Genomic DNA, 16,603 nt, shown 5'->3' on the forward strand with positions numbered 1-16,603 from the left:
TTTTTTGTCCTCCAATTGCCATGGTGCCTATTATGTAGTCAGTGAACCCTTCACAGTTCGGCATATCTATCTTGTCAAAGATCCACTCTTTTCTTATCAGCGGGGCCACTCTTCCTTCCCTCCCTTGTCTTGCCACATAGTATTGCTGCAGAAACACTGCATATAACTTTTGTTCGTTTTGTCTCCGAGTGCTATGATGGAAGGTTTTCTTCCTGGGGCCTTTCTCCAAGCTCCAAATCTCTGAATGATTGTATTTATGATTCAGTCTTCGAGTACATTACCTTGAAGCTTATTTTCTTCTGATCATGCTTGCTTCCTCTCTCCCTTGATAGGCGTTCTGCTGACGTAAGAAGATGCTTTCTGGAGAGGCAATTTGTGAGGTGCTTAGCAGAGCCTCGCCTGATTTTGTGTTGGGATAGGTAGGTGGGACAAGGAAGGGTGTGGGATAGGTAGGTGGGACAAGGAAGGGTGTGGGATAGGTAGGTGGGACAAGGAAGGGTGTGGGATAGGTAGGTGGGACAAGGAAGGGTGTGGGATAGGTAGGTGGGACAAGGAAGGGTGTGGGATAGGTAGGTGGGACAAGGAAGGGTGTGGGATAGGTAGGTGGGACAAGGAAGGGTGTGGGATAGGTAGGTGGGACAAGGAAGGGTGTGGGATAGGTAGGTGGGACAAGGAAGGGTGTTGGACGAGGTGGGGGGAGAAAGGAGTGGGAATGGGGAGGGTGAGGAGGTTTTCTATAGGGAGGAGGGCGGGGGTGTTGTATTCCTCTCTTGGGTTGCTGAGCTGCCGGAGTGAGATTCCCTACACTCTTTGGGGAGTGAGGCGTTGGGGAGTGAGGCGTTGAGGACTGTGGTCCTCTGGTTCGCTCTTCTCTCCCTGCACCTCTTTCTTGCATTTGCTCCCGTGATACTCTGTCCCTTGTCATGTCCCTCTGAAGGAACACCATTTAGTACCCCCTTACACTTAACAGGTGGCTCTTATTTGCTAGAATCTCCACTTATGTGGTCTCGTTTGTGAACACTATCTTTATCAGTCGGTCTCTGTCCTTGTTGAATCAGCCTAATATGAAAATCTTCTCTGCACTTTTTTATGCCACCTCTATCTGTGTCCCCTTGAGGATCTCTGTCACTGCCGCTCTGTCCTTAGCTGTCATTATGTGTTTAACATAACCTGGGGTTACTTTGGCTGTGATTCTTACTGTGTGAAACATAAGTTGTGGTTAATATCTTGAGGTTATCTTGAGATGATTTCGGGGCTTTAGTGTCCCCGCAGCCCGGTCCTCGACCAGGCCTCCACCCCCAGGAAGCAGCCCATGACAGCTGACTAACACCCAGGTACCTATTTACTGCTAGGTAACAGGGGCATTCAGGGTGAAAGAAACTTTGCCCATTTGTTTCTGCCTCGTGCGGGAATCGAACCCGCGCCACAGAATTACGAGTCCTGCGCGCTATCCACCAGGCTACGAGGCCCCTATAAGTGTACGAAAAAATATTTTGTCTTGCTTTAGCTTTTGTTAGCCATTTAATGTATTAATAAAGTTAGTTCAACATCATTGGAAAACCAAACACAGATCACATAGTAAATGTAAAATATCACACAGTAGAATACGTTTTACAGACTTTTTTTTCTTTGAAAATGCTGTTGACTTGTGTATGGTGGGAAAATTTATCGAATTTGGATGAAAACTAACGGAAGTGCCCAAGAAAAAGTTAAAAACAGATTTGAGGTTTTAGTAACATTCGTTTTGTCTGGGACAGGAAGCCTGTAAATATATGTACTTTAAGCTCGACTCGAGGGTTCCCCAAATCGAACTACTGACGCTCCCTTGGATGCAACCCCACAGCAGTTGCTCAGTTCCTGGGTACCTATTTACAACTAGATGAACAGAACCATTAGGTGAAAGGAAGCATGCACACCCATTTGTAGTCGATTGTTCAATAAATCATTGAATTATATGTTTAATAGATCCTTAACCCTGTGCATGGAGGACAGAATAATATGTATATATGCTGGTTAGCACTGTAAATGTGTGGCCACGTTTGTGGTATATAATAATAATAAAAAAAATAATTCTCTCCCAGCCGGGAATTGAATCTATGGCCACCAATTGGGAGTAGAAAACGAAGCTAGCCGTTCTATGAGACCCTACAGCTGATCATGTTTTGTTTTGATTATAAAAAACATCAGCTGTCATCTCTTCAGTATTTCCACCATTATTTGTGTCTCGTTGGTGACTTAAGAACCAAATACAAAATAAGTAGAGTTGTACGATTTTCTTAAAATGGAAGTCAATGTTGCTAAGAATGTGTGTATGTGTGTTATAGCAGTATTTAAAATAAAACTAATATAAAAAAAAATTATTAATAAGAATCATGAATCGTAAGTACTCACAGGTGATCTGGAGAGCTGTAGAGGTGGTCACGGCATGACCCGGGATGTTGGGGTTGTGGGCCCGGCAGGTGAGGGTGGCTCCGTGGTCCTCAGCTTCCGGCACCAGCGTCAACCATGACGACGTCACCTCTCCCAGCCGCAGTGACTGTAGTGGAGACAGTGATGACTGCTTACTCTGACTAGCAGATCTGATTGCCTATTCTGACTGGCTAGCATAACTGACAAGTCTTTGTATGGAGTCCTGTTAAAGTTTTGATTCATTTTGATTGAATCAGAATGTCTGCGGCGAAACTTCACTGCAAGAACAAGTAGTAAATTGTTAGTGTTGCAACTTTTTAGTGTTTCTGGTGTAATGTATCCTCATTTTCGTATATTATATAAATATACGAAATATTACAAGAGTTCTTACATTCTTGTAAAGCCACTAATAAGCATAGTGTTTCGGGCAGGTCCTTAATCTTAAGTTTTCTTGGAATACGGCCTGCCAAATCATTTAACAATCAGGTACCATCCACGACTGGGTGAAGAGAGGCACACAGTTAAGGATTCGCGCCTAGTCAATCCTCCTTGGCCAAAATATGAATCCAGGGCAAATCGCTCACGAAGCGCAAGGCGAGTGTGTTACCACTATGCTATGGAGGACTGACGGTCTCCATGGATAATATCTGGAAGACCAAATTCACCACCTGTGGAAACCAGGAATTATATATATGACATGCTATAGAGAATATAAGGCAACATCCTTTTAATACGTGTATTTTTATCGTTTAGGTTATTACATTAAAAGCAGTTGGACCACATATTATAGCTGCATGCTTGGCATTGCACCAGTCAGGTTAGAGCTAGACTGACATGACCAGTCCCGTGAGCAAGACATTATCAACAGAAGGCACCAAGTCTGGAGAACTAATCGCACTATCTGTAGTACAGAACATTAACGAACGCAAGCAACTTGATAATGGTCCAGGACGGACCAAAACGTCCACTTTTCTTGATTTTTTGATGTGTGGTTTGGTCATCATATCTTCAGTCACGTTATTGTGCCTCATCGCCTGCAACGTTAAAGAAAGTCCAAGATTTTCAGGATGCCAATAAAAGCGCTCACAGATGCCAGATTCTCGGTCATCTTTCATAAGAGACATTCCACAAGGTGGTGCATGACTGGTAGCAGGACTGTGCAGTTCTATCAGTAAGGAGTAAAGTCTTCCTTCCATTATATACCCTGGAGTCAGGCACATCTGGGAAATACACAGTCTAGCCAGAATCATTTGTCATCACCTATTACGGTGGTAGGAATGCAATGGGGATATGCCACATTCAATAGAATATAGTTTATTATTTGCAATACGAGACTCAACAATGGATGTGAACAGGATTATGAAAGTCAAGGTAAAAATCCGAGCCAAAAATTTGTTTTGGGGAAATAGGAGCCGTATGTGGCGCAGACACAACTTTTGGTGTGGTGTCTGCGAGGTCAATACGTGTAACACCAATATGACTCCGGACCAAGTTAAATTCCTCGGTCTTTTATTTTCTAGAGATTTCGACCACCATTGGATGGGAAAGGATTGGTTAAGACTCCACAGCCTCGGGGGACAAGATAGCCAGACACAGACAGAAACATTGCCTCAGAAAATGTAATGGACGGAGAGTGCATTGTTATGAACCTTACTGTCTGTTGAAGTTACTTTTTATTATAAATTGTTTATTATTACAAAGGAACTGCGTAGAGCATGTTTTCTTGAAACAACTCTGCAGGTGGGAGCTGGGAGGCCGCGAGTGACTATTATTACTCCGCCAGAGAAGTAGTGCCCTTCAGCTGGAGATCGTTCACGAATAATGTGTACTGGAGTAGCCAAACTGTGTGAGGGAACACTGGACTCCATCACAAGACTTGCATGGCGACTGTGGTTAATGGAGTAATTAAGGGGTTTGATTGGGAGTGTTGAATAATAAAGTATTAAGGGGCGATAATGCAACCGAGGGGAGGGACGCCATCATTGAACTGATGCGGAACACCAGCTGTCTGACCGGTCCTTCTTTTCTGAGGGATTTCTCTGGCCGTAGAATGATTGTAAGCCACAGAGTTGCGAGGAAGATTAGAATGCTCTGATAGCCTACTGACCAGTTTGAGAGAGAGTCAAAATTTGCTAGGGGCTTATACATGTGTGATACCGGCTGACAGAGATAGTGCTGAAGTGCACAGCTCCAGTGTTGGAGTAAGAGCTATATGGGGACCAGAGCCCGTTTGGGTGATAAGATATAAGTTTGTTTTCCTTCTGAATGCATTGATTTATGAAGAATGAATTCTGTAATGTCGTGTGTGTTTATAAATATAACTTTGTCATCATCTTGTTTGGCTTTTTCCCTACTCCTTGAATTCTAATTGGCTCAAGCCAAAGTCTTATTTCTCTAGACAACAATAAAATACATGACAGCAGAACGTGACACTCAACACTGCATGAAGCTCTGTCATGACAGTTTTGTCACTACAGGACGGCAGCACATGTAGGTTTGACCCACAAAATAAACAGGCGTATAAAGATCTGTTTACGCAGCAGAAGCACGTGAATGGCGGTGAAAAATTGCAGGAAAAGACACTTAACAAATGTAAGATTACAAAAGCCTTCACCGTACTGGTAAGGGTGTTATAAAGTTTTACAATTCGGAGCTTCCTCGGGGCCAGGACACGGTAAGACACCACAAGAGGACACTGCGACCAAGTGCCGAGAGAGACTCCTGCAAACACGCTGTCCTTGAACTCCAGTAATGTGAAGGAGAGAGAAGAGGGACCCGGCCAGCAGTCAAGGTACCATACAGGCACAAGTGTGCGTGTCGGAGGACCGCATCAAGTATCGAAGGCAACTGACTGCAGCCATCTTCACGTGATGCAACACTTGTCTCAACATATAATCTCTACATTAGAGAAAAATGAAAAGCTTCAGAGCCGAGACGAAACCCAATACGATGCAAGAACATCACATTATTGTTATAGTTTAAGTTGACTTTTATTGTAAAATTCCAGCAAGGATGGACGGGGGGACGACAGGCTGTCCAACAAGGATGGACGGGGGGACGACAGGCTGTCCAACAAGGATGGACGGGGGGACAACAGGTTGTCCAGCAAGGGTGGTCGGGGGGACGACAGGTTGTCCAGCAAGGATGGACGGGGGGACGACAGGTTGTCCAGCAAGGATGGACGGGGGACGACAGGCTGTCCAACAAGGATGGACGGGGGGACGACAGGTTGTCCAGCAAGGGTGGTCGGGGGGACGACAGGTTGTCCAGCAAGGATGGACGGGGGGACGACAGGCTGTCCAACAAGGATGGACGGGAGGACGACAGGCTGTCCAGCAAGGATGGACGGGAGGACGACAGGCTGTCCAGCAAGGATGGACGGGAGGACGACAGGCTGTCCAGCAAGGATGGACGGGGGGACGACAGGCTGTCCAGCAAGGATGGACGGGAGGACGACAGGCTGTCCAGCAAGGATGGACGGGGGGACGACAGGCTGTCCAGCAAGGATGGACGGGAGGACGACAGGCTGTCCAGCAAGGATGGACGGGAGGACGACAGGCTGTCCAGCAAGGATGGACGGGGGGACGACAGGCTGTCCAGCAAGGATGGACGGGAGGACGACAGGCTGTCCAGCAAGGATGGACGGGGGGACGACAGGCTGTCCAGCAAGGATGGACGGGAGGACGACAGGCTGACCAGCAAGGATGGACGGGAGGACGGCAGGCTGTCCAGCAAGGATGGACGGGAGGACGACAGGCTGTCCAGCAAGGATGGACGGGGGGACGACAGGCTGTCCAGCAAGGATGGACGGGGAGACGACAGGCTGTCCAGCAAGGATGGACGGGGGGACGACAGGCTGTCCAGCAAGGATGGACGGGGGGACGACAGGCTGTCCAACAAGGATGGACGGGAGGACGGCAGGCTGTCCAGCAAGGATGGACGGGGAGACGACAGGCTGTCCAGCAAGGATGGACGGGGGGACGACAGGCTGTCCAGCAAGGATGGACGGGGAGACGACAGGCTGTCCAGCAAGGATGGACGGGGGGACGACAGGCTGTCCAGCAAGGATGGACGGGGGGACGACAGGCTGTCCAACAAGGATGGACGGGAGGACGGCAGGCTGTCCAGCAAGGATGGACGGGGAGACGACAGGCTGTCCAGCAAGGATGGACGGGGGGACGACAGGCTGTCCAGCAAGGATGGACGGGGGGACGACAGGCTGTCCAACAAGGATGGACGGGAGGACGGCAGGCTGTCCAGCAAGGATGGACGGGGAGACGACAGGCTGTCCAGCAAGGATGGACGGGGGGACGACAGGCTGTCCAGCAAGGATGGACGGGAGGACGGCAGGCTGTCCAGCAAGGATGGACGGGGGACGACAGGCTGTCCAGCAAGGATGGACGGGGGACGACAGGCTGTCCAGCAAGGATGGACGGGAGGACGACAGGCTGTCCAGCAAGGATGGACGGGGGGACGACAGGCTGTCCAACAAGGATGGACGGGGGGACGACAGGCTGTCCAGCAAGGATGGACGGGGGGACGACAGGCTGTCCAACAAGGATGGACGGGGGGACGACAGGCTGTCCAACAAGGATGGACGGGGGGACGACATGCTGTCCAACATGGATGGACAGGGGGACGACAGGACGCATAGTAAACATAATAGCACAAGTTGTCGGTGTCGGGAATTTTATAACATTACTGGTAGTCTGGACGACACGCAGGCTGTAGAAAGAAAGAGTCGGTACTGAATTTAGAAAATAGTTATGATGTAACAGAAAATAGTGAGATCGTCTACAAAGCCCTGAAAACAATCCAGAAGGAAGAATGGCCGGGAGGTAGTAACATTAACCAGGACAAAGAGTAATGCTTGAAAGACTTTCTTCAGAAACACTTTCACATTAGCGAAGAAGCGGCAGATGCAGCTTCCTAAGTTTGGTTTAATATGTGTAATTAATACTCTCAGGTCCATAGAGAGAGAGAGAGAGAGAGAGAGAGAGAGAGAGAGAGAGAGAGAGAGAGAGAGATGGTGGAGCATCTCGAAGAATAGCGTCTGAACTCAGCGCCGTGAGTTTGTAGAGGAACACGAACGACTGGAGCTCAGAGTGAAAAGTCCAATGCTAAAAGTGGGTGACAAGGTCCGAAGGGCGATATTCAGCACTGTACTTATAGATTAGGTAGCCAGGAGGGACACGAGAACCAGAACTAACGACGGAGAAATGTGAACCGAGCCCATTCCCAGCCAACACAGGCTCGACAACAACTTAACCAAGAAGAAGAATAACGGGTGCCACATCAGCAACAAATTTATCTCCAATCGTCCTCCAAGTATAGGAGAGTGAAGATGAACAACCTTGAACTCTCACGCTTAGCTGCACGGGTGAACCTATTGGCCTTCACATTAGCATTCATAAGCAAAATAATAGATTCTGCTGTTTGCCGGAGCTTTTTCCAGCCTGAACGCTTACTGCAAACAGCATGAGCACATGAACAAATCCACAAGGGCCGTGACGAGGATTCGAACCTGAGTCCGAAAGCATCCCAGACGCTGCCTTAATCGACTGAGCTACGACATGGTCAAAAGGAGTTGAAACCGAAGTTCTAATGAACTTACTGGATCCTGCAGCCCTTCCGAGGCACAAACCAGGGTTTTACACAACTGCCCACATGCACTTGAGCTATGTCAATAGGCCATTCTCCCTCTTCGCCCTTACTTATTCGAAGTAAGGGCGAAGAGGGAGCCCTCTGAACTCCACCAAGCAATACACCTTCTGGTGCTACAGAAGGCACAGTGCAGCATGAAGTGCAGGGCAACTTGCAGTAGAGGAATGGGAAAGAACGAGAAGAATGAACTTTCAAGGAATGAGAGTGATGGTGGTCGAGTAGTTCCATTCTACCTTATCAAACCACCACCGCAGCAATGAGAGAGGGAAACGGGAAGAAAGCAGGGACCAAAAAGAGAAGAACTGGTTGTTGTATAGGATGTATCGAGGATACAAGGTTCCAAAAGACAACCCTAGGTATTAGTGGGAAAATCGCCCCAGAGTACATGTTTACAGTTAGAAATCACATCAGAGGAGAACAGGTTTCTTTGAAATGAATAGAAGGTTCTTAAGCTCAGCAAGAGAGCTCGAAAAACAATGAGAAAAGTAGAGAGAACAGAGAGTACAGCATTTATGCACAATTGTATGAGCAGCTATTCAACTGAGCAAGAAAATAGAGAGAATATCATTTTGGGTTAACTGAGAAGTATAAACCTCAAAAGATCTGGAGTACGATAACAGTGAAGAGACCAGCACGAGTATCAAGCATTGGTTTTTAAGTAATGTCAAAAGAAGGCACCAAGACGGGGAGACAATGTAGCACCATCAAAGTTGCAGGATATTCAAAAGGCGTCATATATCACCGAGGATGCCAATACGAGAACAAAAGCACATAAGGGCGAGAGATATCGAAGGTATAGTATTCACCAAGCATTCTATCGAGGGACAAATGACCGCGAGGGACAGTCGGGAAGCAATCCTTACTGAGAAGGAGACTACCATACAGTGACAATGGAGGACGAAAAAACACCTGCCTCTGAGTATACATCACAGCACAAGTCTTTGAAGTAGAGAACTTGAAGCCATGATTGGTGGCCCAGGACGACATGGCATCAAGCGTAAGTTGGTGCTGGCGTTGGAGGGAAAGCGAGTCATCCCCTCAACAGCAGAGAGCGAGGTCGTCAACATAAATGGCTGACAAAATACTAGAAGGAAGTGATGAAGTAAGATCATTAAGGGCAACGAGGAAAAGAGTAGTACTCAAAACACTACCCCTGGAGATCAATTTCGAATTGGGGAAAGGAGGCAGCAAAGGTGGCACTAAGTATCATTTGGAATGAAATATGAGAAAGGAAGCCTGAAAGGAAGAATTAAAGAGTGCCACAAAGGCCAAAAGAATGAAGCTGGGACCAAATAATGTACCTCCAAGTGATATAAGCCTTTTCCAAGTAAAAAAGAATAACAATCAAAGAGGACTTGGTGGCAAAGGTAGAACGAAAGTAGTCCTCCAGGTCCAGTGAATTATCAGTCGTGCTACAACACTTGCGAAAGCCAAATAAAAAGGAGAGGGTACCATAGTGTTCCAAGAACTACATAAGAATGACATTGACCATATGCTCAAAGAGATTGCAGATGCAATTCGTCAGGGCAATAGCACGAAAATCTTTAGCAGAGGACCCAGAAGTACCGAGTTTCCAAATAGGAAGAACAACGGCCGCAAGTCATTCTTCGTGGAAAGACGACGTGTCCCAAATACGATTGTAAATACTCGGCAAATACTGAAAGGCATCTTAAGGGAGATGGCGATGTATCCCATAATGAACCCAATCTAAGCCCGCCGCTGTTGAACCACAGAGTGACAGGATAGACTAGCGTTCCAAGAGAGAGAGGAGATAATTGTTATAGGGAAGCCAGAGGGGAATGTGAAAGACCAACTTACGAGAATGTTGGCTTACGAGAAAGGAAAGTAGGAGGAAGGTGGGCACCAGAGCTAATTGCAGAAAAGTACGAACCCAATGCAGTCGCGACCAACACCAGATTTATAACAACAAAATGATGGAGGCAAAGGACAGGCAATAGGTATGGAACAAACTTACCAGCAATCATAATGACCTTCTTGCAGACATAAGGGAGAGGGGTGTTAACCCTCATGGTGGAGACAAATGATCACCAACTCTTCTCTTAACAGTATGCCAAGGTCTGAACGTCCAACCAAGTGTCGATGGATATGTATATCATTTGGGCGTGAAGGGTCATCAGGACAAAGATCATAATACTTAGGCCATCGCATTCACCTTCCGGAACAAAAGAAAAGAATCAGGGATCAGTCGGCGTCAGACTTTCTTTCAGCCTGCTTGCTTACAGCGTGAATCCCAAGCACAGCCCGAATTCCACCAGGAAACGCACTTCGGTGTGCCACTGGAGGAGGGCAGCATCCATGAGAGTGTCTCTAAAAAATAGGGGGGTGGGCATGAGAGAGAGGCAGGTTGGAAAGAGGAGCATAGAGGGCGAAAAGATTCCCGTCCACTTTATCAAATCGTCACCGAGGGCACGAGAGAGGAGGGCAGAGAGAGAAGAGGACGAGAGAAATGGGAAAATGGTCACAATTATAGATGTGATCATGGACCCTCAACGACAGGTCTAAATAAATGGACGAAGAGCAGAGGGAAATATCAATAAAGGAAACAGTGTGAGTGTGCGAGTCAACATGAATCGGGACACAGGAAGTCAGAAGAGACAGGAGAAGAGAGAACGAAAAGTTCCTGCATGCGGCTGTGGGTATTCGTCAGAACATCACCCCAGAGGACACGCCAACAGTTAAAATCCCCCAGAAGTAGAATCAGATCCGGTAAGGAGTCCGAGAGGCTGCTAAGATAGGGAAGAGAAAGATGAACATGAGGGGGGGTGAGGAGATAAATGGTACAGACAGTGTACCACTTACCAACGAAGATACGAGCAAAAGAATGAACCTTCGAAGGAAAATGAAGAGGAACAAAGAGAACATCATTCTGGATTAAGAGAGCAGTAGACTTAGGGGTCTAATCAAAAGCTGTGGGGGGGAGAGGCAAAAAAGGGCATAACTGCAGAAGAGACCACAATGAGCGCCAAACGTCGGTTTTCTCGAGACACACAGAGCGGTGAAAAATAAAACAACGGAGAAACCCAAAGGAAAACATCACTAGGGGAGTATAAATTGTCATCCACACTTCCGTGGAAATAAACATTCCATTCACCTGGGCTGTATAGGTCTTGAACTATGGACCCCACGCGTGTGGCGCCAATGATCTATCAACTGGGTTATGCGCAGTCTTAAAAAGGAAAGTTTATATGAGAAAAGCATGGGTAAGTAATTCCTCTGGGCTTCAGTAGTAGTCAGGGAAAGTCGAAAATTCCAATTCGGCAGCAGGATGCTGCTTCTGGAAACGTTCCTATTTAAAACTGCTCATAGCCCAGTTGAAAGAGCGTTGGCCTTACATGCGTGGGTCGACGGTTCGAGACACATACAGCCCAGGTGAATGGAATCACTAGCGAGGGTGATGAGCAGGGGTAGTGAAGTCTGGATGGGGGTGGGGAGCAGAGGTAAATCTAGCAAAGAAGGTGAGAGGGCGGTTGAAAGGAGCGAAGGGGACACCTCCTGGAGGGTCAAGAGGTGTCAGGGAGGGGGCCGGCATAGGAGTGAGGATGGGGCACCGACAGTAACAGCAGGGAGCACCTCACCAGGGACAGAACCCGAGGCAGAATCAAGGGCTATTGAAACTTCCATAACCAGATCAGCCGACTCTGCTACTGAGACAGGAGAGGTAGGAACCAAGAAAGTAGATGAAAGTTTGGGAAGGACAGAAGCCTCCTTACCCGCAAGGGAGGTAGAGGGAGAGGAACCAGTTTTCCGTTTCTGACTGAGACAGAGGCGTGCCAGTAGCAACGTACTGGCAAACAGTTCCATATTCTCAGAGGGAGAACGAAACCGAGAAACCACACGGAGAAACGGAAGGATGATGGATATCAGCTCATGAGGACAGGTGGGAGAGAGGGACAGAAGACAGACAAGAAGACTGAGAAGGAAGACGGCATCGAAAAGTGAAGTAGGCGCACGGGAAGGAGGAGTGGAAAAGACAGTCAGAGAAAGAAGATGGACACCAGGGGGCACAAAATGGACAGGAACAGCAGACAGGGTGCTGATAGAGATGTCAATTTCCAATGGTTGGAAACGATTGGAGAACGAAGGGAGGGGAGGAGGGCTGATAATAATAGTGCGATGCAACGCACGAGCGTAAGTAATGGAAGAGGGAGTCAAGACGGCGGACCTGGCGCCGAGCCTCAGGAAAAGAAACACTATCTCGAGGCTTCATGATGAGGTCGGTCTGTTCAAACTTATAATGGATGCACGACCGAGCAAAGGCAGGATGAGCCTCCTCGCGGTTGTTACGGCGAGCCTGGGAAGAAGATCAATCAGTTCTAGAATGCCCAGGGTCGCTATACATGGGGCAAAGGGACACCTCGCAGGTAAACCTGGAAGAACCATGATCAAACTGTTCCCACCGATTACACTCCGAGGAGAAGGGATGTACCCCTGTACGGAGCAGCAGGCACCCACAAGGATGACAGAAGACGTGAGGGTCCTACCATCAAAAGTGATCTTAACTATATGAAGAGAACGAAGACGACGACCACGAGGGGGACGAATAAAAGAGTTACTCCAGAGGACAGAAAAGCCCTGGACATCGAGGATGTACTCAAGATCTCCATGACAGTCTTGGAGTCTACCAAGCACCAATTGCAACATGGTACGGGAGAACAACAGTGCCGACGCTAGCATTCAACAGAGTATTCTTAGACACCCGAACCAGGGTCTCACAAAGGTAGGGCAAAACAGTAAGGTGAACCTTACCTAACTGTCTGAGAAGGAGCAGCAACCACACATGTATCAGCCCGGATAGGGTTAAAAGTAACCAGGGAATCCACAAACAACCAAGTGTCGATGGATATGTATATCATTTGGGCGTGTAGGGTCATCAGGACAAAGATCATAATACTTTGGCCACGAAGCGGTGCCGAACCAATCGAGGAGCGTAGAAGGCGAAGCCGGAAGCAAAGGAGGACAGTGATGGTGCCGAGAACCACAAGAACGGAGGGGAAGAAAACGCGCATTTGTGATACAAGAAGGAGACCCGCCAGGGGGCGAAGTTGTTACCCATGGAGGCTTGGAGCTCAACCAAGCGACAGAAGTGGGAAGGGAGTGGGTAGTCAGTAACAGGAATCATAGACGAAGCTGGGTCTGGGCCCAAGGTAGATGGGGCTATACGGAGCCAGTCCTTTCATCATAGTCTGACTCGGGGACCTGGTCACCCACCCCACAAGTGTGAGAAGGTAAGAAGAGGGTCAGAATTCAACATAAATTCACCCACGTTTAAGCCATGTTTAAGTTTAAGTTCTCACAACCACCATGGAGCCACAATTAGAGGATAGGGAGCCCGACAAAACGGGGCTTTCCCTGGGGTGCCTCATGGATATTTACCCTGCAATTGCCATTTTAAAAACCGTCAGTCCGTCTAGCTCAAACTCAGCAATGAAGGAAGTGTTCGACATGAAAGTTCCATTGCATGAGCACATTAGGTACTCCAGTTCTTCAGATGAGAGAGAGTGCCGTCTCAACTCGCCTGGCATCTGAACAAAAGGCGGCAACTGAAAAAAATATTCAAGAAAGAAACCGAGTCAGTAAGACTTAACAACCAGAAAGAAGACTTGATGGAGAGGGAAAAAAAGAAGCAAGAGGAAGAGAAAAAGGGACACAGTAAAATTATTAAAGGCGGTTCAGGAACAGAAAGGACAGACTAAACACCAGCCCATAGAGCATCCCGCTCCGACAGACGCACACCAAGTCCCTCACACCAACAACGGCTGGACAGGGAGAGGGCATTGCTTCGTAGACACAAAGCAACAAAAACTTGAAAATTAAAACTTAAGAGTTCATTAAAATTTACATGTTGGGAATATTCCACAGAATAACACATACTTAAAAAAAAAAGAACGCGAATAGCAAAGATATATAATGAAAACTAAATGCCGTCGAGACTGGGATCAGAGAAATTAGAATTCATGAGTGAGAACATCTGGTAATGAAGAATGGCTGGGAATGAGTAAGGAAGCTCCAGTAAACATGCAGATGAGGGTGATGGCAGATGCAGCTAGGACATGAGCAAGTGGAGCCGACGACCAAACCACACATTAGATAATGGAGAATGGACTATGTTTCGGTCCGGCCAGGACCATTATCAAGTTAAGCCACGGTACTGTTACTCATCGTCTGCAAGTGGAGCTGGTCAATACAGAAACAACAATGGATTCTGGAGAACATAACAACATGACATAATCGACAATGTCTTATTTTTTGTTGATATATATAACACCTTACTGCTTTATGCCTCCATGCATTTTTAGCATTTTTATACTTCAATCATGTCTTCTTTAAAACTTTTAGAGAATTTTAAAATAAGTTTTTTAAATCTCTTTATATGAAACTAGCTGTACCCGGCCACGCGTTGCTGTGGCTCAGCAACACATGTGAGTTGCTGAGCCACAGCAACCTTCCCTGTCTCCCAGTCCTCCCCACCATTTCCCCCTCCCCCGTCCCCCTCGTCCCCTCATCCTCCTAACCATTCCCCTCTCCCCCATCCCCCTCGTCCCCTCATCCTCCTAACCATTCCCCTCTCCCTCGTCCCCCTCATCCTCCTAACCATTCCCCTCTCCCCCGTCCCCCTCGTCCCCTCATCCTCCTAACCATTCCCCTCTCCCTCGTCCCCCTCGTCCCCTCATCCTCCTAACCATTCCCCTCTCCCTCGTCCCCCTCGTCCCCTCATCCTCCTAAACATTCCCCTCTCCCCCATCCCCCTCGTCCTTTCCACCATTCCTCTCCCCTCCCCTGTTCATTTGTCCTTCCCACCATTCCCCACTCCCATGCCCCCTCGCCCTCCCTACCATCCACAATTCCCATCCCTTTGTCCTCCCCACCATTCCCACTCCCTCATCCGATGTATTCCCAAATGATCTGATGTTCCCATCAGAAAATTGGGAACATCAAATGATCTGATGTTCCCATCAGAAAATTGGGAACATCAAATGATCTGATGTTCCCATCACTGAAGTTATAAGAAATACAGTTAAAAAAACGAAATGAAAAACAATTAAAAAATTAACAAATAAATTATTCTCATTAACTGATCAGTATGGTAAACAACACAGCTCAATTCCAATGGAATGTCACACAAAATAATTAAATCAAAATGAAATTAAATCGAAATCTACGAAAATTCGATTTATCAATGCAATCAGAAATATTGAAATGGTATCGTAACATATTTAGTATAATCTGTGTTGGTATTACATGCAACAGATGGTGCTGTTCTAAAAAAAACGCATGTTATTACCTGTCACAGGTGTGGCATTTATATAGTAGTTATATAAAATATGCGAGTATTCGAATGGAACGTTGTGTCAAAATTTCAAAGCAAACGGCGAAGAACTTTTGGAGATTACAGCACCTGTTGCCTTTACGTCCAACAAATTACCTTGAGGTTACCTTGAGGTGCTTCCGGGGCTTAGCGTCCCCGCGGCCCGGTCGTCGACCAGGCCGCCTGGTTGCTGGACTGATCAACCAGGCTGTTGGACGCAGCTGCTCACAGCCTGACGTATGAGTCACAGCCTGGTTGATCAGGTATCCTTTGGAGGTGCTTATCCAGTTCTCTTGAACACTGTAAGGGGATTGCCAGTTATGCCCCTTATGTGTAGCGGAAGCGTGTTGAACAGTCTCGGGCCTCTGATGTTGACAGAGTTCTCTCTCAGAGTACCTGTTGCACCTCTGCTTTTCAACGGCGGTATTCTGCACATCCTATCATGTCTTCTGATCTCATGTGATGTTATTTCTGTGTGCAGGTTTGGGACCAGCCCCTCTAATATTTTCCACGTGTGTACTATTATGTATTGCTCCCGCCTGCGCTCAAGGGAGTACAGATTTAGGCTCTTTAGTTGGTCCCAATAGTTTAGATGTTTTAGATGGGGCTGTTTTTAAAAAATCGAGTTTTTTCCTGTCACAGGTGAGGCACGTTTATAGTAGGTATATAAAAACACGCACTTATTCGAATGCAACGTTGTGTCAAATTTTCAAAGCAATCGTTAAAGAGGTTTTGAAGATATCCCCGTACATGAAAAAAAACGTTTTTCAGAAAAGCATGTTTTTCCCCGTCACAGACGTGACATCTATATAGTATGTATATATAAACCTGATCGGATGCAAATGGAACATTGTGTAAAAATTTCAAAGCAATCGGTGAAGAACTTTCGGAGATAAGCGATTTTGAACAAACGAACATTTACATTTTTATTTATATAGATGTTAGCAACTCTTGGGACTACCTTTGTTATCCTTCATTGAATGCCTTCAAGCGAAATTATGCCAATTCTATAGTATGGCAACCATAATTTACCTTCTTAATGTAACTATGGCCTAACAAGAGCATGATGCACTTAAGATATAACACTAATTATTTTATTGCTAACGCTTCTGTAAATAAGTCCCAATATCCTAATTTCTTTTTTCAAGACATTTATGCTTAAATGTGTTGTCTTGGAATCCCGATTGATTTGACTGCATATCT

General features: G+C 46.9%; 1 protein-coding gene across 1 annotated transcript in view; it reads right to left on the reverse strand.

The window, feature by feature from the left end:
* Positions 1 to 16,603, reverse strand: part of LOC123755425 (synaptogenesis protein syg-2) — a 773,573-nt gene that overhangs the window by 466,528 nt on the left and 290,442 nt on the right. Inside the window, exon 5 of the mRNA XM_069312426.1 lies at positions 2,392 to 2,536. Within this exon, the coding sequence (XP_069168527.1) occupies positions 2,392 to 2,536 (145 nt within the window). The remainder of the gene's footprint in view (positions 1 to 2,391; positions 2,537 to 16,603) is intronic.

Source organism: Procambarus clarkii, chromosome 1, assembly GCF_040958095.1.
Source record: "Procambarus clarkii isolate CNS0578487 chromosome 1, FALCON_Pclarkii_2.0, whole genome shotgun sequence".
Classification (NCBI taxonomy): Eukaryota; Metazoa; Arthropoda; class Malacostraca; order Decapoda; family Cambaridae; genus Procambarus; species Procambarus clarkii.